At 53.5% G+C, this 24,982-nt stretch overlaps 1 protein-coding gene across 1 annotated transcript; it reads right to left on the bottom strand.

The window, feature by feature from the left end:
* Window positions 1-1,561: 1,561 nt before the first annotated feature.
* Window positions 1,562-23,510, bottom strand: LOC123346458 (E3 ubiquitin-protein ligase TRIM39-like). Its single transcript, XM_044983866.1, has 6 exons — window positions 23,091-23,510; window positions 10,902-10,997; window positions 9,263-9,493; window positions 8,610-8,632; window positions 8,408-8,511; window positions 1,562-2,121 (listed from the first exon to the last, which is right to left on the bottom strand). Exons 1-6 carry the CDS (start codon window positions 23,508-23,510, stop codon window positions 1,562-1,564), a joined length of 1,434 nt encoding a protein of 477 aa, XP_044839801.1.
* Between the last annotated feature and the right edge of the window lie 1,472 nt (window positions 23,511-24,982).

Raw genomic sequence — 24,982 nt, 5'->3', positions numbered from 1 at the left:
TGAGCTGAGAGGGGAGCTGGCAAACGGCCCCCCACTAGCTCATCTAGCTGGAGCTACACTCTAGACCTGGCTCACTCTGGACTGAGGCTAGGCCATTGAACTGCAACTGCTTTAGGGGCACAGATGGACGATCTCCTTGTGTCACTGGAGGGGTGGTTAGAAACTGACCAAGGAGCTATGAACTCCGTGCTCACCTGATGCTGTAAACGAGCGGCATTCCCACCCTGCTCCAGAGTCTGCACATGCTGTGTGGGGTCAAACTCACCCCTGCCCTGGGACTTTGCTTTATTCATAAGGTAACTCACAATAACACAATGGTAACTCCAGCCCCAGCTTTCCTCCCAGTCTGGCTTTTCCTAGGGCTCCTCCTGTGGTGCCAGAAGAGAATGGGCACAGCACGTCCTGGGGTGGCTGACAACGGGACATGCTCACAGAGGTTGAGGGCCCCAGCTGGCCCCTGGCTGCCCAGAGGGAAGGGCCTGTGCACAGGAAGCACAGAGGGGTCCAGGTCTAACAGAGGCACATCCCAACCAGTCCGGCCCGTGGAATTTCACTACAGGCCAGAGTTATGAAGGTACAGCGGTGCCTACAGAGGCAGACTGATGCTAGTGGGTTCTCAAAAGCTTTTAAGCAAGTAATGCACCCAAGGGAAATCAATAGGAGTTAGGTACCTAAGAACTATTGAACCCAACGGGAGCTAGGCACCCAAGGGCTATTGAAATCAATGGGAGTTAGGTGCCTAAACGGAAGCACTTTTGAAAATCCCACAAGGTACCTAACTACCTAACCTAACTTCCTAATCGCTAATTTCAAGGAATTAGACCAGTTGGCCACTATTTTTACAGAACATTCCAGAAGGTGGTAGCCAGAACCCAGAGGAATTGTGATGAATTTCCTGGAGAGAACCAATCAAGTTAATAAAGGAGTGGGGGAGAGAGAGAGAGAGAGAAGCTGCACATGTGTGTAGTTGTGATGTTTATCACACATGTACATTGTAACTGAACAATCCAGTCTGACAATTTAATCGTTTATTTTGTTAGGATAAATATTTTGGATTTCTTGAAATTCCACAGTTGAAATACAAACAACGTTATTTAGAGAAGTTAAACTTCAGTGTAGATTTGAGGGAAGAATCAAAAAATAAATGTAAATAATTCCAGTTCTAAAACTATGGTTAAATGCTTGATTTTGAAATACTATTAAAATGTAAATTAAAATATTCTTGTATTTACACCTTGTTATAATATTATTTTCTAAATTGGAATAATCTTTATCCTTTCATATTTTACATTGAAATTTCACAGGGGTAGAAAATTCTGATCGGAGTGAATGACCCCATCCACCTCCACCTGCTACCCCTAGGGCAGGGGACCGGGAAAGGTGAGGGCTGGGGCTTGCCAGGTGTCCAGTTTTTGACTGGAACCTCCAGTTGAAAAGGGAAACTGGCAGCATCCGGTCAGCACAGAAAGTCCAGTTGCTGCAGTAACTGGCCCTCACCACTCAGGGGGCGGGGGGAGAGCAGCAGGGCTGGGAGGGGCCAGTCTGTGCCCCAGGGTCACTGTCAGGGACCGAGATTCCCTCCGGCCTGAGCTGGGACAGGGCAGATTATCAGGGGAGCCGCATTTTTACCTGCCTTACGGAGCTCTGGGCAAAAGAAAGGGCGGAGAATCCCGGAGAAGGTGTCAGTGAAAGTGAAGAGATGGGACCTGTCAGTCACATTGTAAAACGAGACCTCGCCCGCCTCATAGTCCAGGAAAATCCCCACCCGGCTGGGCCTGATGCTCACGGGGAGGGAGGTCGAGCGGGGTGTGAGGGCCTTGTATCCCCCATCCCTTAGCCACACGACCCAGTATCCATTCCCAGGTGTGTATGTGACCTGCCCCTTCCTGCTCACAGATTCCCTACAAACCCCCAGTTCCCATCTCGTCTTGTTTCCCACCTCCACCTCCCAGTAACGCCTCCCGCCTGTGAACCCCTCAGCGCCCAGGACACAGACACAATAATCGAATCTCTCAGGGTTGTCGGGCAGAGTCTGGCGTTTGTCTCTGTCTCTCACACTTTTCCGATCCTCAGACAGGACGAGCCAGGGATTTGCCGTGTCTGGATCCAGAGTCACGTCCACTGGGGAGAGAGTCACAGAGTCAGGGCCGGGGGCAGGGGCCGGTCACTGGGATCAAAGGGAAATTAACCTGCAGCCCCATTAATCGCTGGGGGAGGAGGGGTTGTTGCCTGAGGGCCCGTCTGCCTGGGAGAAGACAATGACGGGAAGGGGCAGGAGGAATGGAGGAGGGTGGGAAGGGGTCAGTGGAGGTGAGGAGAGGGTACAGGCTAATGTTGGGAGAAGAAAGGGGAGGGGAGGTGACAGGAGCACAGGGGGTGGAGGGAGGGACATAGAGGGAGCAACAGGCACAAGGGCAATGTGGGTACAAGAGAAGGGGCAGGCACCAGGAGAACAGAGGGGGTGAAGGGAGGGGCAGGTCCCGGGGGCTGCAGGGGGTGGGGGGGTTGGCACCAGGGCAGAAGAAGGGGACAGACCCCAGGGGGCACAGGGAAGCCAGGGAAGGGGTGGGCACCAGGGCGCAGAGGGATGTGAGGGAATGGGGGGGAGCTCCAATGGGGCAGAGGGCATCAAGGGGAAGGACTGGTGCCGGGGTGTGTGTGGGGGATGAGCAGTGTGCAGGTGCCAGGACCATGGAGGGAGGCAATGAGCAGGCACTGGGGGAAAGAGTGAGGCAGGAGCCCGGGGGCAAAGAGGCTAGGGCAGGAACTGTGTCACCAGTAGGCAGAAGATGGCAAGAGGAGGAGGCGCAGGTGCCAGGGAGTTGCAGGAGGATGGTGAGGAGAGGAGCATGTGCCTGTGGGCAGAATTGGGTGATGGGAGGGGCGGGCACTGGAGAGGGGGCTATGGTGGAAGGGTTCAGGCATGCAACAGGGCCATAGAGCATGAGTGAGAGGCAGGACTGGTGCCCAGGGAAAGAGAGAGATGAAGGGAGGGGTGGGCATCAGTGGTTCAAAGGGTGGGCTAGAGAAGGGGTGGGCGGGACTGTGGGATGTGGGGAAGGGAAGGGACTCGCACCAGGGGTCACACGGGGTGAAAAGTGGGGCAGGCCCTCGGGGCAGAGGGGTGTGGAGATGTGGACACCAAGGGGGCAGAGGGAGGGTGAGGGGAGGGATGGCACCCAGAGGTTTGGAGAGGGTGAAGGGAGGGGCAGACACCAGGGCGCCCAAATGGGGGCAAGGGAAGGAGGGGGAAACGGGAGAGGTTCATGCCAAGAAGTAGCTGGGGGGTAAAGTGATGGGTGGGCTCCAGTGTGCAAAGGATTTTGGGGGAGGGGCAGGTGCCAGGATGGCAGGGGGGAAGGGATGGGTGAGTTCCAGGGGGGCAGGGGGGAGGGAAGGGACATATGCCAGGGAGACAAACACTTCTGAGCTGCTGTTAAATTTGCCCTTGGTAGAAAATTTCCCCTCCGGCTCCCATAGCTCTTTTACTGAAGGCTGCAAGGAAAAAGATATGGCCAGTAGCAATTAGTGACACTAGCAAGGAGCTCGTCTGAATGAAAGAGACCTTGGAAGAGACTAGCTGCAGATTTATGTGAATTCAAGGGACATCTTTACCTGGTAGTCGTGGACTATTTTTCCAGGTGTATAGAAATAGTGTACTTGAAAGACGTAACACACCAGAGTGTTACAGAGCAACTGATGTGCACTTTTGATCATTTCAGGGTTCCAGAAGAACTTGTGACAGAGCATGGACCACAATTCACTGAAGTAGAATTTAATTTAGCCCAACAAAATATGATCTTCCTCATATTACTAGCAGCCCATATTACTCACAAGTGAATGGAGAGGCTGAGAGCTGTACAGACAGCCAAGAACATCCTTCAGCAGGGAGATCCATTCTTTGCTCTACTGAGTTATAGATAAACACCAATAGCAGTTACTGGATATAGTGCAGCACAACTCCTGATGGGAAGACAACTCAGAACTGCCCTCCCAACTAATCAAATTGAATAAAAAGGCAAAAAGAGCTTAAGAATACTTTTACAACAGACATCACTTAGAAAACTACCGGGCCTAGAACCTGGTGACCATGTTTGTGTCAAACTGGATGGAGAAAAAGAATGGAATACTCCAGCTGTTGTAAATAAAAAGAATTTAACACCCAGGTTGTCTGTGATTGAGACCAACAAAGGTGAGTTCAACAGAAACTGTCAACATCTACAGTTTGTTCCTCAGAAAGAACAATCAGCTGAGCAAACTCTATAGATGGTGGATGCAGAACAAGATGATTCAAGGATTCCAGACCGACCATAGTCAGTCATTGAAACTAATGGACAGCCAGATGACCAAGCTGTTACCTGTTTGGTTCATGTAATTAAAACACAAGCACCATTCAGAGACACCTAACAGATTGATCTGCACTGAACTTGAAAGACAGTGTGATAATGTAAATATTATAAATGGTAGGAATGTAGAACTTAAAGGGGGAGATGTAATGGAACGCTAAACTGTATTATGCTGTTCAACCACTAGGTAGCGCTGGGTGTAAAATGCCATATTTAAACTGATCTCAGCCATACTTGGGGGAACATTAAGATTTTGTGATGAACATGTCTGGTGTGTATCTGGCTGAGAGGGAAGCTCTGTAGCCAGCCCATAGCTGCAACATGACCATCACACCGATGATGAAAGCCCAGTACTATTGACTACCTCTGCTATGGCCAAAGCGTTGTTCTGAACTATGACATGCGGAAGACTATGGGGGATTTTACTCATAACATAGAATGTTGGGGAATCAAACTCCTGGTCTTTTCATTCTTCAGTGACGGGAATAAAATTATGGTCAAGGGCCTTACAGATTTCTTTGTGGCAGCAGGACAGGAAATACCCCCAACTTCACCCATCTGCAGAACATAAACAAGTGTCAGCCATGGTCTAGCCTCCCTTTGAATACAGGTTGGCTCTGGGGGTGGGAGGAAATGTATCAAGAGGGCTGGCCCTTTTAGGGGAGTCAGGGACCAGACTACCCGTGACAGGCTCCTGTAGGTGAGAATGAGACAACCCAGACCAACCTGGAAGTAATTAAATCCCTAGGTGGCTACTTGGCAGTGAAACAGCTAATGAGCCTGATAAAGGGTTACCAGGGCTCAGCTTAAGGGATCCAAGGGACAGGAAGCTGCTGAGGAGATGAGCTCCCAGGAGAGCTCACCAGAGCAAGGAGCCTGGAAGGGGAGATCCTAGAGCAGTGCTCCCCAAACTGTGGGTCGTGCCCCCCTCAAGGGTGTTTAGGAACATTTGGGGGGCATGGTAGGGCCTGGACCAACCCTCATGGATGGCAGGAAGGGACAACCAGCTATCCCTGCTCTGTTCCCAGCTCCACTACGGCCCCACCCTAAGCCCCAGACGCAGCTCCAGCCACGGCCTCAGCCACCGACTCCTGGCCCTGCTACAGGCTGCTACCCCAGCTGCAGCCCTAAACGTGGTTCCGCCCCAGCCAAAGCTCCCGGCTCCTGGCCCCAACTGCAGCCCCGTTCCTGGTCCAGGTCCTGACCACAGCTCCCGGGATGGGAGCACAAACCAGGTAAGGGAGGGCATGACCAAAAATGTTTGGGGACCACTGTCCTAGACAGAGAAGCTCCCCTAAGGGAGAAGAGCTGCCAGAGATGACAATGACAGCAGCAGCTGTAGCAGGACAGAACCCCGGAGAGCTGCCCCCGGCTGGAGAAAGTGGATGCAGAGAATAAAGGCACAGTCTGAAATGACCCAGCTCCAGGAGAGAGGGCTGCAGTCATCTGATTCCATGATGGAAACTAATCCAAGCCCAGCTCCGGGAAGGTCTGAGGACTCCTGACTTCAGGACAGTGAGGAGCTGGAGTAAGAGCTGGAGTCTGGAGCAGAGTGATGGAAAAGTTTTTATTTTGGGCTTTACTTGAACTCAGAGTGGACCCCAGGAGGGGACTTTTCTCTCAAATCTTTTGGACAGTGAGGCTTAATATAAGGAGTGCTGAAGAGGGTAAACTGAGGCAAGATGCTTGCCAAGACACCCTGGAATGACTGAGGGTGGTACCTGAGGGTGCCACCCAATGATGAGTCTACAAAACTGAACCCATTTAACAGAACTGCTGCCCCTTCCCCATGCAGACAGAGCCTCGCTCTCTTCAGTCCGTCTGTGTGGGCCCCTCACCACATGCTTTGACCCCAACAGAGCCTGCATCAGAGTGGGAACCTGGACCAAACACAGCACAGGGTTTGAGCACCCACCTGGCTTTCAGGGTCCCTGTTCCAGCTCCCAGGCTGCTCCCGCTCCCCCACAGCCTCCAGCTCCCCCCGACCTCAGGCTGCCTCTGCCCTGTCCTGTTCCCTGGGGGTGACCCAGGGCCCAGCATGGAGCCATCAGGGTCACTACAATACTGTCTACCACCCCCAGAAGACAGGCACAGGATGGGCTCAGGGAGTGGCTGGCCCAACAATGGGACCCTCGTGCCCCCTCCCCCAATGTTTGCTGCTGCCCTTGCTGGGCCTTGTCCGCACTCAGACCAGGAGCCCTGTGGGGCCAGCAGCCCCTTGTTCTGTCTCTGCAGGGCCTGGCTCACCCGTGGGCGCTATATCAATAACACTCAGTGCCCAGCACCTAAGGGCTGCATGACAGCGCGGGGCCTTCCCCATTGCACACAGGGACCCTGGGGCGCAGGGAGCCCTGGTTACTCTGCCCCACACATTTACCCAGAGACTCCCCAGAGCTGCCGGACCCGAGTCCCTGGGATCAGAGTGCAGGCAGTTAAGAGGCACTGACGGCTACTGGGGTGGGGGGAAGGAAAGGGTTAATCCCCGCATGGTGGCACTTTGCTGCCCGGGCCTGGCTGGTCTCTGCCCTCTGGGTGCAGCTCAGGGCATGTCTCTCTGAGCAGGTCCCTGCCCACTCACCCGCCATTTGCCCCAGACACAGAGAATCCAGGTGCCAAGGGAAGGAGCAGCCCCAGCAGCGCCACATTGGCCCTGGCACAGGCTGAGCCTGCGAGTGCAGCAGCAGAGGCAGCGGCAGAGAGAGGGGCTCAGCCATTGAGAGCAGCAGCGTCCCCACCCACAGGGGAGCGGTCAGCGCTGGGACAACAGGCCAGGCTGGGTCAGGGGCTGGGAGCTCTGGCAGCGAGCGCGGTGCCAGCACCAACAGCCCTGCTGGAGACCCTGGGCCTGGCCAGCCTGGAGCAGCCAGCGAGTGACTCAGGGCCTGGGACCCTGCCTGGGACGGGGCTTCTGGGGGGCTGACAGGAGGCTCCCCAGGGGCTGGGGATCCCCTAAAATGAGGCACTGAGCTGACTGGCTCAGGATCCCGACAGGCTCAGGGGCCAGGGGTGTGGAATGGGCCAGAGCCCAGCCGTGTTCAGGGCCCAGTGGGCACAGACTGTGCTGGGCTGGGGGCAGTGAGCGGGGAGGGGAACAGGGATGTGCTGGCTTCAGCCCGTCACAGAGAGGAAGCTGCTTCCCCACAGCCTGGGGTTCCTGCTACCCGGAGCCCTGAGGTCCTGGCCCTGCAGCCGGCACCAACTGTGCAGCCTCCATTGGCCAGGACAGACACATCCAGCTTGACCCCTTCCACTGTCCCCTGCTGGGGATGGGTGGGAGGAGGGGAGCAGGGGGGATAGGATGAAAGGGCCAGTTCAGCAATCACAGACCCAGCTCCCTAAACCTTCCTAGTCCCCCTCTCCTCTGCATTGTTTTTTTCTCTGTCCCTCCTCGCTGTCAGGTTTCTGCTTTTGCCCCCGGTATCTGCGCTGGGGTTATGGGAGGGGTTTGGTGGGGGCAGCTCACACTCAGCTGTTGTGACAGGGTCACACCCTTGTGAGTGAGTCTCACTCACTCAGCAGCAAACCACTGACCCAACCTCACACTGGGCTGTGCTCAGAGCAGACTAGGGGCCTGTAGGATTCAGCTTGTTACCCAGTAACACATGGCCCAGGTCAGACCACAGCAGCCAGACCGGCCCCTCCTCCAGCTCAGAAAGCTGGGCCAGCCTTGGCTAATGGGGGCTGGGGCAGTGCTGAGCGGTGCCCACACAACGCAGCCCTCACATGTCCCAGGAGAGAGGCACAGACACATCATCCGTTACCCATCTGTGCAGCTCCCAGCACAATGGGCCCAGTCCAGGCCTCACCTGGCTCAGGGACACCCAGTAACTCAGCCATGGAGGGGTCAGGGTGTCACAGTGACGAGACCTGGTCAGATACCTGGGCAAGTACCAGCAGGTAACTATAAGTAGCAGGCAAACTGCCCAGCACTGAGTGCATCAGCCTCCAGCTATCACACAGCTCCAAGCCTGTCAGCTGGGTGCATGCGTGTCCTGGGGGTCCCAGGCTCTGTCCAGATCCCCAGCATAATACAGCTGAATGTCCCAGAAGAATCCACTCACCTCCAAATCTCTTCAGTGCTTCCCTCATGTCAAGGGAAATTTTATACACATTCTTCAGGTCAGTAGAAACAGCTTCTGGTTCCTGGAGTTTCATATTCTCACTCCTATGAAGAAAACGTCCCATCATCACTCAGCTGCTTGCACACACATCATCCCAGAACCACCACCAAGAATATCCAAGCAATGACAATAGGAAACACACCTCCTCAATGTGCTTTTCACATCCTGAAAGGAAAAAGAGAAAAAATGTTCTGTATTAACACAATGTGCATCAAACTTTCATCTAGAAAATAGATCAACCCTCCCAGGCTGCATTGTTTTGTGGTAAAATCTCATAGACCATTTTGCATTAACACTTGTTTCATTATGTAGGTGAGTCAGGAATTTAGCTAAAGTATTCTCCCTTCTAGGGACCCAACCCATCACTATCTGTGTTTATCAACGGTGTTGGGTCCAATGTTCTGGAGTCAGAGCAGGGATGGGTTCAGCTCAGTATCATTCTTGCATCTGAAGAAGTGAGCTGTAACTCACGAAAGCTCATGCTAAAATAAAGTTGTTAGTCTTTAAGGTGCCACAAGTACTCCTGTTCTTTTTGCGGATACAGATTAACACGGCTGCTACTCTGAAACCTATCATTCTTGTATCATCCATTTAATCTCCCATGCCCTCACTGGGTCTCCATGAGGAGAATTCCCCTCTAACATGAACTGGGATATTTTGGAACTGATGGAGCCCTTAGCCGGATGTTCTGTTTCTCAGTAAACCACAGAACACATTTACTCTAATTGTTGGAATCCAGACCCAGGGATCTGAGTTCTAATTCTGGATGGGTGGAGAATTTTGATGCCATCTCACCTTTAGCAGCTCCACAACTGGTTGCTGACACTTCTCCTCCATCTCTGTGATCAGCTGCTGCAGAGAGGAGCTTTGCTGGGAGAGTTTGGTTACATTTTCCCTTAGTCTCTGCAGAGTCTCCCTCTCCTCCTCCTCCAGGCTCTGCAGAAGCAGCTGCTCCTCCTCTTTCAGCAGTGTGTGCAGTTTGTTAAATTCACCTGCAATCATCTCTCTCTTATTCTTCACTTTGCTCTGGAGATAGAAAGATAGGAAAGGCACAGAGAAAACGTGAGCCAGATGTTAAGTTACACAGACTGGGCCTCTGTCCATGAAGCAGGGGATTAGATCAGTATCCGATTTGTCAGGATATTTACTTCTTTGAGAAACGTACCACAAAGGGTTTGTTTTAGTTCAGAATTAATAAGGCCAGTTCCATAGTGGTGTTGTCTAGGGTGCTTTGTAAAGCTGCAGTATGTTATTACATATGGCATGAGATGGACACAAGGGAGTGAAGCACACATAGGTGTTGGACACCCAGGGTATTGTCAGAGCTGGCTTTGGCTTCACCCAGCCTGCCTGAGCATCCCATGCCCAAGTGTCTAGTGACCAGCCAGTGTCTTCCTCACACACCCCACGCTCTCTGTGGGGATTTCACTGTGAAAGGTAAGTGAACTGGCACAGACATTGTGTCTTAAGGGTTCATCACCTGGCTACAGACAAGCACAGGTAAGGTCACAGTAACAGTAGCAGGTGACTGGGATGAGGTGGCCACATGATGGCAGCAGAGGCTGTGAAGTGACCAAGCTCTTTACACTGACCTGCCCCTGGCTCTGCTGACTCAGGGAGTGTCCACACTGCAATGGAGGAGTGAAGGCAGCAGGTGATGACACACTCCAGCTTGCTCGGGTGCTGGTAGTAGCAGTGAAGCCACAGCAGCAGGGGCTGTACAAGCCCACCCAGCCTCCTGGGTAATTACTTGGGCTGCTAGCCCACAGCTACCTGTTGGTGCCATTTAGACGCACCCTTGGGGCAGACTTTGCAAAGAGCTCAGCATCCAAAACTGGGTTTGATGTTCACAAGAGCTCAGCTCCCAGCCGAGCCCCAGCCCAGCCTGCTGAGTGATTTTGAACCTCACCCATGTGGTAAATCCTCCCCGCAGCTCCCAGCTCTAGTGTCCGGCCCAGGCACTGGGCAGATGCGCTGCAGGGACTGTGGGGGAGGAGGTGGGGGAGGATGGAGAAGGAACAATCCCTGTGTCCTCCAGGCTGCAGACACACTGTGGAGCTATTTCATGGAGGCCCCTGAATCCCACTTGCTGCAGCAGCCTCTATACCACCCCCAACTGCTGGAGGGAAACAGGGTCCATGTCATAGTGAAAACACTACACCCACTATTGAGAATTTGCCCCTATCAGAGAGCACTGGGGTGAGTTTGCACCACCTCACTAGGGCCAGGAACTGCCCCTCCTCTGCCGCGTACAGGAGCTGCTGTGCTGAGACCCCCACCAGAGACACAGCCTGATCCTGCTGGCACCAAGCCTCTGTCACGGGGCAAGCAACCAGAGCAGGTTCATACCCTCGTCCTGGAGCTTCACAGCTCCTTCATCCCTGAGAGCGTTGCAGGGGGAAGAGCTCAGGGAGAGATAAACCCGGACACCCACCTGCCACTCCGTGGTTTTCTTCTTCTCTTTAGACGTCAGCACCAGGGCTTCCTCCAGCTCCTTCCTCAGAGGGCCAAGGGCTCCCTGAAGTTTCTCCTGCAGGGACATTGCATGCAATGAACAGCCATTAGTCTGCCTGTCCAATGGGTGGAGAGTATCATAGAATCATAGGGTTGGAAAGGACCTCAGGAGGTCATCTAGTCCAACCTCCTGCTCAAAGCAGGACCAATTCCCAACTAAATCATCTCAGATAGGGCTTTGTCAAGCCTGACCTTAAAAACCTCTAAGGAAGGACATTCCACCACTTTTTTAGGCAACCCATTCCAGTGCTTCACCACCCTCCTAGTGAATATTTTTTCCCTAATATCCAACCTAAACCTCCCCCAGTGCAATCTGAGACCATTACTCCTTGTTCTGTCCTCTGCTACCACTGAGAACAGTCTAGATCCATCCTCTTTGGAACCCCCTTTCAGGTAGTTGAAAGCAGCTATCAAATCCCCCCTCATTCTTCTCTTCTGCAGACTGAATAATCCCAGTTGCCTCAGCCTCTCCTCATAAGTCATGTGCTCCGGCACCCTAATCATTTTTGTTGCCCTCTGCTGGACTCTTTCCATATCCTTCTTGTAGTGTGGGGCCCAAAACTGGACACAGTACTCCAGATGAGACCTCACCATTGCCAAATAGAGGGGAATGATCACGTCCCTCGATCTGCTGGCAATGCCCCTACCTATAGAGCCCAAAATGTCGTTAGCCTTCTTGGCAACAAGGGCACACTGTTGACTCATATCCAGCTTCTTGTCCACTGTAACCCCTAGGTCTTTTTCTGCACAACTGCTGCCCAGCCATTCGGTCCCTGGTCTGTAGCAGTGCATGGGATTCTTCCATCCTAAGTGCAAGATTCTGCACTTGTCCTTGTTGAACCTCATCAGATTTCTTTTGGCCCAATCCTCTAATTTGTCTAGGTCCCGCTGTATCCTGTCCCTACCCTCCAGCATATTTACCACTCCTCTCAGTTTAGTGTCAGCTGCAAACCTGAGGAGGGTGCAATCCACGTCATCCTCCAAATCATTAATGAAGATATTAAACAAAACTGGCCCCAGGACCGACCCTTGAGGCACTCCACTTGATACTGGCTGCCAACTAGACATGGAGTCATTGATCACTGCCCATTGAGCCCAATGATCTAGCCAGCTTTCTATCCACCTTATAGTCCATTCATCCAGCCCATGATTCTTTAATTTGCTGGCAAGAATACTGTGGGAGACCATATCAAAAGCTTTGCTAAAGTCAAGGAATAACATGTCCACTGTTTTCCCCTCATCCATAGACCCAGTTATCTCATCACAGAAGACAATTAGGTTAGTCAGGCATGACTTGCCCTTGGTGAATCCATGCTGACTGTTCCTGATCACTTTCCTCTCCTCGAAGTGCTTCAAAATTGATTCCTTGAGGACCTGCTAAAAGATTTTTCAAAGGACTGAGGTGAAGCTGACTGGCCTGTCGTTCCCCGGATCCTCCTCCTTCCCTTTTTTAAAGATGGGCTCTACATTAGCTTTTTTCCAGCCATCCAGGACCTCCTCAATCGCTATGAGTTTTCAAAGATAATGGCCAATGGCTCTGCAATCACATCAGCCAACTCCTTTATCAACCTCAGATGCAGCGCATCCGGCCCCATGGACTTGCGCTTATCCAGCTTTTCTAAATAATCCTGAACCACTTCTTTCTCCACAGAGGGCTGGTCACCTCCTCCCCATACTGTGCTGCCCACTGCAGTAGTCTGGGAGCTGATCTTGTTCGTGAAGACAGAGGCAAAAAAAGCATTGAGTACATTAGCTTTTTCCACATCCTCTGTCACTAGGTTGCCTCCCCCATTCAGTAAGGGGCCCACACTTTCCCTGACCTTCTTCTTGTTGCTAACATACCGTAGAAACCCTTCTTGTTACTCTTAACAGCTCTTCCTAGCTGCAACTCCAATTATGATTTGGCCTTCCTGATTTCACTCCTGCCTGCCTGAGTAATATTTTTATACTCCTCCCTGGCCATTAGTCCAATCTTCCACCTCTTGTAAGCTTCTTTTTTGTGTTTAAGATCAGCAAAGATTTCACTGTTAAGCCTAGCTGGTCACCTGCCATATTTACTATTCTTCCTACACATCGGGATGGTTTGTTCCTGCAACTTCAATAAGAATTCTTTAAAATACAGCCAGCTCTCCTGGACTCCTTTCCCTCTCATGTTATTCTCTCAGGGGATCCTGCCCATCAGTTCCCTGAGGGAGTCAAAGTCTGCTTTTCTGAAGTGCAGGGTCCATATTCTGCTGCTCTCCTTTCTTCCTTTTGTCAGGATCCTGAACTCAACCATCTCACGGTTACTGCCTCCCAAGTTCCCATCCACTTTTGCTTCCCCTACTAATTCTTCTCTATTTGTGAGCAGCAGGTCAAGAAGAGCTCTGCCCCTAGTTGGTTCCTCCAGCACTTGCACCAGGAAATTTTCCCCTACACTTTCCAAAAACTTCCTGGATTGTCTATGCACCGCTGTATTGCTCTCCCAGCAGATATTTGGGTGACTGAAGTCCCCTATGAGAACCAGGGCCGGTGATCTAGTAACTTCTGTCAGGGTATGTCTACACTACCAGAGTAGTTCGATTTTACTTAAATCGAATTTGTGGAACTGACCTTACAAATTCGAACGTGCGTATCCACACTAAGGACAGTAATTCAACTTTGTGAGTCCACACTAATGGGGCAAGCGTTGACATTGGAAGCGGTGCACTGTGGGCAGCTATCCCACAGTTCCCGCAGTCCTCGCTGCCCATTGGAATTCTGGGTCGAGCCCCCAATGCCTGCTGGGGGAAAAATTGTGTCAAGGGTGGTTTTGGGTAACTGTCGTCATTCAACCGTCCCTCCCGCCCTCCCTCCCTGAAAGCGCCGGTGGGAAATCAGTTCGCGCACTTTTCTGGTCAGTGACAGCGCGGACGCCACAGCATGCGAGCATGGAGCCCGCTGCGATCATCGCTGCAGTTATGGCCGTTGTCAACTCCTCGCACCTTATCGTCCACCTTTTTCACAGGGAGATGCTGAGAAATCGGGCGAGGAAGCTACGGCAGCGCGGTAAGGACATGAAGTCTGAGAGTGGCACAGACCTCTCACAAAGCACGGGACCCCATGCCGTGGACATCATGGTGGCAATGGGTCATGTTCATGCTGTGGAACGGCGATTCTGGGCCCGGGAAACAAGCATGGACTGGTGGGACCACATAGTGCTGCAGGTCTGGGAAGAATCACAGTGGCTGCGAAACTTTAGGATGCGTAAGGGAACTTTCCTTGAACTGTGTGAGTTGCTGTCCCCTGCCCTGAAGCGCAAGGACACCCGGATGCAAGCAGCCCTCACTGTGCAGAAGCGAGTGGCCATAGCCCTCTGGAAACTTGCCACGCCAGACAGCTACCGGTCAGTAGCGAACCATTTTGGCGTGGGCAAATCTACCGTGGGGGTTGCTGTGACGCAAGTAGCCCACACAATTGTTCAGCTACTGCTCTCAAAGGTAGTGACCCTGGCAAACGTTCAGGTCATGCTAGATGGATTCGCCACGATGGGATTCCCAAACTGCGGTGGGGCTATACATGGAACTCACATCCCTATCCTGGGACCGGACCACCAAGCCAGCCAGTATATTAACTGAAAGGGCTACTTTTCAATGGTGCTGCAAGCACTGGTGGACCATAGGGGACGTTTTACCAACATCAACGTTGGATGGCCGGGCAAGGTTCATGACGCGCGTGTGTTCAGGAACTCTGGTCTGTTTAGATGCCTGCAGGAAGGTATTTTCTTCCCGGACCACAAAATAACTGTTGAGGATGTGGAGATGCCTACAGTGATCCTCAGGGACCCAGCCTACCCGCTAATGCCCTGGCTCATGAAGCCCTATGCAGGCGCCATGGATAGTGACAAAGAACTCTTCAACTACTGGCTGAGCAAGTGCAGAATGGTGGTGGAGTGTGCTTTTGGACGTCTCAAGGGGAGATGGAGGAGCTTACTCACTCGCTCAGATCTCAGCGAAACCAATATCCCCATTGTTATTTCAGCTTGCTGTGTGCTCCACAATCTCTGTGAGAGCAAGGGGTAGACCTTTATGGCGGCATGGGAGGTTGAGGCAAATAGCCTGGCTGCTGATTACGCACAGCCAGACAGCCGTGCGATTAGAAGTGCCCAGCGGGAACCGCTTTGCATCTGGGAGGCTTTGAAAGCTAGGTTCCTCAGTGAGTGGGGTAACCTGTGACAATTACCTTTGTTTACAGAGAAGCTGAACCTGCCCCCGTTTCTTTACCCAGTTAATGCTGACTATCCTCTGCAGTTACATACCCCGTTCACCCCACTCCCCCCTTCAAACACACGTTTAAAAATAAGTACATGGAACTTTGTTAATGAACACCGTTTTCTTTATTACTGATTTGGCGGGAAAGGATTAAAACTGGGACGCAGACTGTGGTGGGTAGGGTGTGTAGTGCTGCAAAGACTGCTTCTAAACTCGAGGAATGACAGGCTCCTGCTCCTAGAGCAGTCTGCAGTGGCGGACTGTTTGTTTCAATGGAGCCTGCCACCCCTGCTTTTCGGGACTCTGTGTGGGGGGGGCTATGTGACTTTGTGGCAGGGGAGGACGGTTACAGATCCGCTGCTGCGTGGCTCTGTGATCCAGGATAAGGACCACTGCATAAAATCTCTAACCGCCCTCCCCTGCCACAAACTCACATAGCCCCCCAAAACAAAACATGACAAACACCTCCCACAGTGACCAGGATGCCTACAGACAGCACTGTGTGTGTGTGTGACCTGCTGCTGAACCTGCCCCCGTGTCTGTGCCCTGCTAAAGGTGACTGACCTGTCCAATTACCAACTCCCTCCCCCCCCTTGAAACACAGTCTCCTCTTAAAGAACAGGAGGGAAACAGTACTTAACAGAAAAGTTAAGTCTGTCCCCGGGAAATAGCCCTGTATGCTGCCCCTCTACCGCCTCCGCCACATGGCTGTAAACTGATGCTTATTGTTGTGTAAAGGAAAAGGCAAGCATTCCCAATACTAACAGTCACCTAATTCAAAGCAGGACACTCTGAGCGAGATCACCCTGAGGAGGATCACTGACAGAGATAAAGAGCGCATGCTGCGTGAAAGCCAGCACAAACCAGAGGCCTATGCGGCCATGCTTGTCGAGGCAATGCTCCCAGAGTACCTGCTGATAGCCTGGCGTGGAAAAGTGTCCTACCACGGAGCACCCAATAAGGCCGCTCTCCCCAGGAACCTCCTGTGGAGGCTTTTCGATTACCTACATGAGAGCTTCGTGGAGATCTCCCAAGAGGATTTCTGTTCTAACCCCATATATATTGACCTTCTTTTCACATAGTTCAGATTCCTGCTCTGTTAAAAATAAATGGTTACATGTTTAAAGCACGTACCGACTGATCCTTCCCCTGATTCAGGGTCCGGGTTAATGGCTGGGGAGGGTTGGTAGGGGATCTCAGTGAGGGTGATGAAGAGATCCTGGCTGTCTGGGAAATCAGCGTTGTAAGCGCTGTCGACTGCTTTTTCCTCCTCATCTGCTTCCTCATCTTCCCCGTCAGCAAACATCTCCGAGGAACTGGCCTTGAACACTATCCTATCGTCAGAGTCCACGGTCAGTGGTGGGGTAGTGGTGGCGGCCGCACCCAGAATGGAATGCAGTGCCTCGTAGAAGGGGCATGTCTGGGGCTGGGCTCTGGAGCATCGGTTTGCCGCTTTGATCTTTTGGTAGCCTTGTCTCAGGTCCTTGATTTTCACGCGGCACTGCGTTGTATCCCGGCTGTATCCTCTGAGTGCCATGGTTTTGGAGACCTTCTCGTAGGTCTTTGCATTCCGTTTTTTGGAGCGCAGCTCCGAAAGCACAGACTCATCGCCCCACACAGCGATCAGATCCAAGACTTCCCGGTCAGTCCATGCTGGGGCCCTCTTTCTATTCTGAGATTGCATGGACACCTCTGCTGGAGAGCTCTGCATCGCTGCCAGTGCTGCTGAGTTCGCCACGATGTCCAAACAGGAAATGAGATTCAAACTAGCCAGACAGGAAAAGGAATTCAAATTTTCCCGGGGCATTTCCTGTGTGGCTGGTCAGAGCATCCACGCTCGGACTGCTGTCCAGAGCGTCAACAGAATGGTGCACTGTGGGATAGCTCCCGGAGCTATTAGCATCGAATTCCATCCACACCTAGCCTAATTTGACATGGCCATGTCGAATTTAGCTCTACTCCCCTCGTTGGGGAGGAGTACAGAAATCGAACTAAAGAGCCATGTATGTCGAACTAAATAGCTTCCCTGTGTGGACTGGTGCAGGGTTAATTCGATTTAACGCTGCTAAATTTGACATAACCTCCTAGTGTAGACCAGGCCTCAGTTGCTGGAAGAAAGCCTTGTCCACCTCCTCCCTCTGGTCTGGTGGTCTATAGCAGACTCCCACCACAACAACACCTCACACTTCTAAACTTATTCCAGAGACGCTCAGGTTTTTCTGCAGTTTCATACTGGAGCTCTGAGCAGTCATACTGCTCTCTAACATACAACTCCCCCACCTTTTCTGCCCTGCCTGTCCTTCCTGAACAGTTTATATCCATCCACAACAGTACTCCAGTCATGTGAGTTAACCCACCAAGTCTCTGTTATTCCAATCATATCATAATTCCTTGACTGTGCCAAGAATTCCAGTTCTCCCTGCTTGTTTCCCAGGCTTCTTGCATTTGTGTACAGGCACTTAAGATAACTCGCTGATCGTCCTGCTTTCTCAGTATGAGGCAGGAGTCCTCCCCTCTTGTTCTTTCCTGCTCATATTTCCTCCTGGTATCCCACTTCCCCACTTACCTAAGGGCTTTGGTCTCTTTCCCCTCATGAACCTAGTTTAAAGCCCTCCTCACTAGGTTAGCCAGCCTGCTTGCAAAGATGCTCTTCCCTCTTTGTTAGGTGGCGTCTGTCTTTGTCTAGCACTCCTTCTTCTTGGAACACCATCCCATGGTCAAAGAATACAAAGCTTTCTCTCCAACACCACCTGCATAGCCATTCATTGACTTTCACTATTCAGTGGTCTCTACCAGGCCTTTTCCTTCCACAGGAAGGATGGACGAGAACAACACTTGCGCCTCAAACTCCTTTATCCTTCTTCTCAGAGCCACGTAGTCTGCAGTTATCCAATCAAGGTCATTCTTGGCAGTATCATTGGTGCCTGTGTACCATAGATATCGTCCTTTCATACATAAGCAGTAAAATATCCTGGAAGGAGGCAGCAGACTCAGCTATGCCAGCCCCAAAGGCAGCGTGGGAGCAGAGATGCCAGTCTCAGAGCAGGGACGCTCTGCATCATGCAGACACTCAGGACTTCTCAGAGTCTGTGTTTTTAGCTAAAGTTTCACATCACTGAGCACAGATCAGAGGGGAAATAGCTGGGAAGTTTCTGAACGATCCCTCCTGCCGGTGATAGCGAGGAGCTTAGGACGATGCATCACTGCATTGTGCCCCAGGCCCAGGCAAGGAACAAGATCCACACAGTGCTCTCATCTGTCTGTCAGGCTCGCATGTGGCCTCCCTCAGGCAGCAGCTGGGAGCCTGACACCAGCGCCATCCCATTAGCTGCACAGGGTGAAGCTGTGATGTGGCTGGAGGTCAGTGAGGAAGAGGGAACACTCGGTCTGGGGGAATGTGTCACCCATAATTGTAACTGCTCCAGAGCTGAAACAACCCAGGGCTCTCTTCCCCTTTGACAGCGTGTGATTCCTTCACACAGCACAGCAACGTGCTCCTGCCCTGTCAGCCTGGCTCTGTGCAGCACCCAGGGCAGCCCCCGAGAGCCCCCTCCTGAGCTCCCTACAGAATCTTCCCATTTCACTCCTTCTTTTTTGCTCTGGGCCCTCGAGTTCTCTCCCGCTCTCTGCCCAAGGGCCCAGGCTGCTGCTGCAGCTGCTGCTGAGAGCTCCTAGCAGTGATGAGCTGCCAAAATATTAACAACAGGTTCCCTTCTCCTCACCCCATGAGAGGGTTGTAGCCTTCCCCCCGGGACTCCTGCCCCATCCAAACCCCCACGTTCCTTGATGCCCCCCTGGGACCCCTGCCCTATCCACCCCCCTTCCCTGTCCCCTGACTGCCCCCTGCTGCCCCTCCAACCCCTCCTCTTATTCCTGATGGCCCCCCCAGAACACCTGCCCTGTCCAACCACCCCTTCTCTCTGTTCCCGACTGCCCTTGGAGCCCCTGCCCATGATTGCCCCCCACTGCCCCATCTAACTCCTGCTCCTTCCTGACTGCCCCCCCAGGACCCTTGCCCCCATTCAATCCTCCTGTTCCCTGCCCTCTGACTGCCCCACTCCTATTCACACCCCCACAAACCCCCAAACTCCCCTGCCCTCTTCCAACACCCCCTCCCTGCTCCCTGCCTGGAGCCGCTCAGCCGGGACTGGGTCTGGGTCCGGCTTGAGGGCACTCAGCAGAGACTGGGGCTGGGACTGGGGGCGCTTGGCCGCGACCGGGTCCAGGTCCAGGACTGGGAGCGCTCAGCCAGGACCAGAGCCGGGCCAAAGCCGCAGGGCCAGGCCCAGCACCAGCTCTGGCGCCGCAGGACCCGGGCCAGGCTGGAGCCGCGGGGCCAGAGCTGGGGGCACTCGGTTGAGGCTGGGATGGGTCGGTGGGGTCAGGCCGGAGGGAGCCACTCAGCTGGGCTGGGCTGGCCGCACCTCCCCCTACCTGTGCCCCAGCTTACCTGTGTGCCTGCTGCTTGTTTCCGGCTTCCCGCAAACATATGATTCGCGGGAAGCAGAGGAGGGGGAGGAGAAGGGGGTGGAGCATTCAGGGGAGGAGGGGAAAGCTGACGGAGCTTTTGTTAAATAAATAAAGCCCTTATAGAACTGGTTGTCCCAGAACAACTGGTTCTAAAAGGGCTTCTAAATTTAACAACCGGTTCCTGCGAAGCGGTGCAAACCGGCTCCAGCTCACCACTGGCTCCTGGGGAGCTGTTCGGTGACACCTCTGCGGTGCGGCTGCAGGGAAGCAGTGAGCAATGGAGCCAGCTAGTGAGAGACAGGAGGCGGAAAAGCAGCCTTTGCTTCCAGCAAAATAGCTTCATAAATGAGCAGGGATCAGAAGGGGGGAGAGGGCAGAGGGATAAAGATGGCTGGATTTTTTGAAGATCCACCTAGAAAATAAGCTTCCCATGTGAGCACCAAAAGGAGACAGCATGGTCTTTTCACAGGAGATGGTGCAATGTTCAAAACAGAATGGAGTTGCTGATTGACTCCAAGGGCCTCCTGGGGCCGGACTCCCGTCATGGGGCTAGAATGTACCTCTGGCTCCGCTGGCTCTCTGGGCCTGGTCCTTCTTTACTGGGGGAAATAAGAGGTGGGGTCTCCCAAACATCACCTGCTTGTGGCACCGGAAGGAGGCGTCACTGGCAGCATGTGGTGCTGGACTATAACTCTTCCTCTCCGCTCTCACAAGGTGAATGGAATTGTTAACAATACTGATATTTAAAGGATCGTCCCCAGGCACCTGAGCCCACCCCCCACTCAGGGACTGGGGCAGTTCACACCTCTCCGAGCTGCAGGGCCGCCCAGAGGAGGGGGCAAGAGGGGCAATTTGCCCCAGGCCCCAGGTCCCGCCGGGGCCCCCACGAGAGTTTTTCAGGGCCCCTGGAGCAGGGTCCTTCACTCGTTCTGGGGGGCCCGGAAAACTCTTGCGGGGCCCGGGCCCCCGGAGCTTCTTCTGGTCCCGGTCTTCGCTGGCGGGGGGGTCCTTCAGCTCTAGGGTGGAAGGACCCCCCGCCAGCGAATTACCGCCGAAGTGGGACCCGCCGCCGAAATGCAGCCGGGTCTTCAGCGGTAATTCGGAGGCGGGGGCCCTTCCGTTCCGGGACCTGCCGCCGAAGTGCCCTGAAGACCCGCGGCGGGTGCCCCCCGCCGCTGAATTACCGCCGAAGACCGAGCTGTACTTCGGCGGCGGGTCCCGCTTCGGCGGCAGGGGGCCCCTGCCGCGAGTCTTCGGGGCACTTCGGTGGTGGGTTCCGGAACGGAAGGGCCCCCCACCGCCGAATTACCGCCAAAGCGGGGGCCCCCGCCGCCAAAGACCCCAGACCCCCAGAATCCTCTGGGTGGCCCTGCCGAGCTGCTATGTTCGACTCTCTGCATCCCTACATGTGGGTCAGTTTTGAGGTTTTCTTCACAACCAGAACAGCTGAAGAGTCAGTTTAACACAAAGTGAAAGCTGAGATCCTGGAGAACAAGGCAGTCGCAGAGAAGTGCTAGTACTTCCTGGCTGTTTCTGAGCCCCGTCAGTGAAAGTAGACGCCGGGACTTACCAGTGCTTCCTGCACCAGGCCCGGCGTCCTTAACAGGATGGGTGGCTCTGGCCCCCCGAAAGGGGTGGGGCCTTGGGACAGAAGGGCCAAGGGGGCTCCGCTTCCTACCCCCCTGCCCCCGAAGCAACACGGCTGGGGCCAGGTCACTCCGCTTCCCACCAGCTGCAGTGAGTGTGAGTGCGCACCCAACCCCTGCTGCCGGCCGGCACCAGGCTCCCTGCTAATCCTTCAGGCTACCCTGGGCCCCATGGGGCCCCCCAAAGCTGGGCCCCAGGGAAGCAGCCCCTTTTGCTCCCCCTGTTGGCGGCCCCGCTGGTAGGGTCCAGCCGCGCTGTCAAGGCAGCGCTTTAACCTCGCTAGTGCGGGCGTGCTGCTGGGACCTACCGGCAGGGCCGCCAACAGGGGAGCAAATGTCGGCTGTGTGTGGACTGGGCTGGCGGCCGGCTCTTGCCAGAGCACTGCTCCGGCCCGCACCGGCCCACTTTCACCTCTGCAAAGCACCCTGGTGGCCAGTTTTCATAGTGGGATCGCTACTAACCGTGCTGCTCTCTGTGTGGATGTAAGAGCTGCTAGTGTCAATGTGCTCTGCCCGCACAAGGAGCTAGTGTGCACATGCAACAGTGGCTTTAATTAAAGTGGCATCACTTTTGCCAACAAAACTTTGTAGTGTAGACAAAGCCTAAGAGCTGACAATCACTAAGAGCAGGATAGAACCTCAAGAGACTGATTGTATAGAGCTTATAGTAGAGAAGCAGGTAACAGCTGGTGGGGCGGCCAGTGGAGTGGGCCAGTTGGGTATGTGGCAGGGTGGTGACACACAGGTGACACAGAGGAGCAAGCAAGGTGCCTTCTTCCTTCCCTCCACCAGATGTACCTCCGAGTCTTCACTACACTGGGACCACCACTGTGAGTGGGGTGTGGTGAGGGACTTGTTAAAGGAAGCTTTGGTTGTAGAACTAAAAAACCTGAGGCAGAAGACACTGCCCATCACACTCTGGGGTGGGTGTTTTGCTCACGGTTTTATATTCACGAATCCTGCTTGCAGCATTTTCCTTAATTAATGCCAGGTGACATCCCAGCTCTCATTTAAAGTTTCTTTTCTATGATAGGCACCAACTCTGTGGGTGCTCCAGGGCTAACACAACCAAGGGAAAAAAAGAGTGGGTGCTCAGCGGCCCTGTGATCAGCTCCTCCCCCTTCCTCCCAGTGCCCCCTGCCCACCGTGGGTCAGCTATACAGCAGTGTGCAGGGACACTTGGGGGAGAGGGCAGAGCGAGGGCAGAGCACACTTGGGTGAGGGGGCAGAATAGACCAGGAAGAGGTGGGGTGAGGGTGTGGTCTTGGTGGAAGGGAGTAGGGGCAGGGCCTGTTCAGAGCAGGGCTTAAGCACCCCTGGGGAAATGAGGAAGCCAGCACCTGTGTTTTCTACACTCAGGCTCTGTGCTTTAGAGAGTGGAAGTTTTGCCTCTCAGAGGCGCTCAGGGTGGGGTGTGATTTGCCCAGGTCACTGGGTGGGGGCTCGAGCTGGTTCTGTGTTGTATTGTTGAACCCAGCCCTTCTTGCTGCCCACTCCACCTGGCAGAGGGGTTGCAGGTGCACAAAGAGCCTTCAGCCCTGTTCTCTCTATCGGGCATTGAAACTTGCAGTGTTGGGGCAAAAATGTCTGGATCTTTTCCCATTACCCACAACCCCCAGTGCTCACCCCCCTGAAAACCAGGCACCTTTCGTTTAGGTGCCTAACCTTCGGCAGCCAGGTGTGAAAGATTGTCCTTGGATTGATGGGGGATAAACCTGGTGTCTTTAAGGGGTTTAATTAAGCAAAGTCAACAGCATTTCCTACCTTGTACTCCTGGGCAGCCTCTTCAATGGGAACCACAGTGTGAGACTTGTGGTTCCGGGATTTCTCACACACCACGCAAATAGTTTCTCCATCGTTCTCACAGAAGAGTTTGAGACGTTCCTCGTGTCTCTCACATAGATCCTCCTTTTGCCCTTTTCCTGGTTTCAATCCCAGTTGTTTGAGCTTTTGTACAATGTTGCTCAGCTGGGTGTTGGGCCTGAACTCCCCTTTCTGGAACTGGGCTCTGCACTGGGGACAGGTCAGGGGTGTCCCCGCTCCCTTTTCCGCACAGTACTGGCTGAGGCAGGCTCGGCAGAAGTTGTGCCCACACGCGATAGTCACCGGCTCCATCAGATACTCCAGGCAGATGGAGCAAATAGCTTCATCTTGAACTTCCCCTGCTGTAGCTGGAGAGGCCATCGCGGCTGGGTGGGTCTCTGTTCTCTCTGCCCTTTGTAGGCAGCCAGCAGCCCAACCAGCCACACCTGCAGGCAATCAGAAAGCAAAAGGGAAAAAATCAACAACAAGCAGCCTTTTAAAGCTTCTTTTAGCAGATTGTGCAACCGGGAGCCAATCACGCGCTCTGGCAGGATATTCTTCCCCCCCAGCCCCCAAAAAAGGCAGAAGCCACAGCCCGGAAAAGCCCCCAAACAAGCAACTTAAAGAAACAAATAGGCAATTAGGTACAGAAAGAAGCCAAAATGGACTTACTGGGAGCAGAGGGGATAAAAGTTACCACAGTGGGGTGAGCCATCTGTAGTGGTTGCCAAAATTAGACATGTGGCAGAGAGGCTGGTGTTCCTTGCTGGCCCATCTCAGCACCCCTCCCTCAGGGCTGTGGTGTTAAAGCCCATTGCCCCATATGTCTTCGTTACATAAAATAATTTATTGTCACTTCATGTGGCTCTGACCTGCTGTTCCCATGGTCTGACAGTTACTCTGGTTCTTATAAGCCGCTGTAAATGCAGCTTCACTCTATTTTAGTTATTTATTTTTAATTCCTTTTTAAAGCAGTGTTTTGGTTACTCCAATTTTCCTTAGCGTGCTTTGGTTAACACTGTGCACATGGATGTCATTGTGCTGCTCAGTGCACGGTTTTAATCATAAATAATCATAGAAAATAATAATTGATGCCACAGGTTCAACCTCCCTAATCCGGACTTCCCTAGTCCGACAACATCCCTGGTCTGGCATAGTCGGTGACCCAGTGGGTGCTCCGGGGCTGGAACACTCAAGGGGGAAAAACTGACGGGCTGGGGCCAGGAGTGTTATGGGACCAGAGAAGAGTGGAGCTGGCAGCAGCCGGAGGCACAGAGTGCTGGCAGCTGGGAGCTGAGCCCCTGGGGAGTGAAGCGCCGGTGGGCCGGGGGCCAGCAGTGGAGCCTCACAGTCCCTGGAGAGCAGAGGGGCCGGTGCCCAGGGACAATGTTCGGGAGCAATGAGGCTCGCATTGACCTCTCCTGGTCCAGCAAATTACCTGGTTTGGGACCAGTCAGATCCTGAGGGTGCTGGACCAGGGAGATTTAACCAGTAGTATTTAAGCAATCACTTATAGCAGGGGTTCTTGGCCTTGGGCCACAGATTGTTCAGGGTAAGCCCCTGGCAGGCCATGAGACACTTTGTTTACCTGAGCATCCGCAGGTGACCACTCGCAGCTCCCAGAGGCTGCGGTTCGCTGTTCCTGTGGGAATTAGCTACACCTAGCTAGGGACAAAACAGAATCAGAAGAGGTTCTATAAATATGTTCGGAGCAAGAGAAAGATGAAGGAAAGTGCAGGCCCCCTACTTAGCAAAGAAGGAGAATGGAGCTAATAACCAACAACCTCAAGCAGGCTGAATGTCAGGAAGCAGGGCCCGCAGCAGAGCCAGTCTCTGGCCAACCTAATGAGCAC

This window comes from Mauremys mutica, chromosome 12, assembly GCF_020497125.1.
Source record: "Mauremys mutica isolate MM-2020 ecotype Southern chromosome 12, ASM2049712v1, whole genome shotgun sequence".
Lineage (NCBI taxonomy): Eukaryota > Metazoa > Chordata > Testudines > Geoemydidae > Mauremys > Mauremys mutica.
The sequence above is the reverse complement of the archived record's forward strand: the minus strand, read 5'-3'. Positions and strand labels throughout refer to the sequence as shown.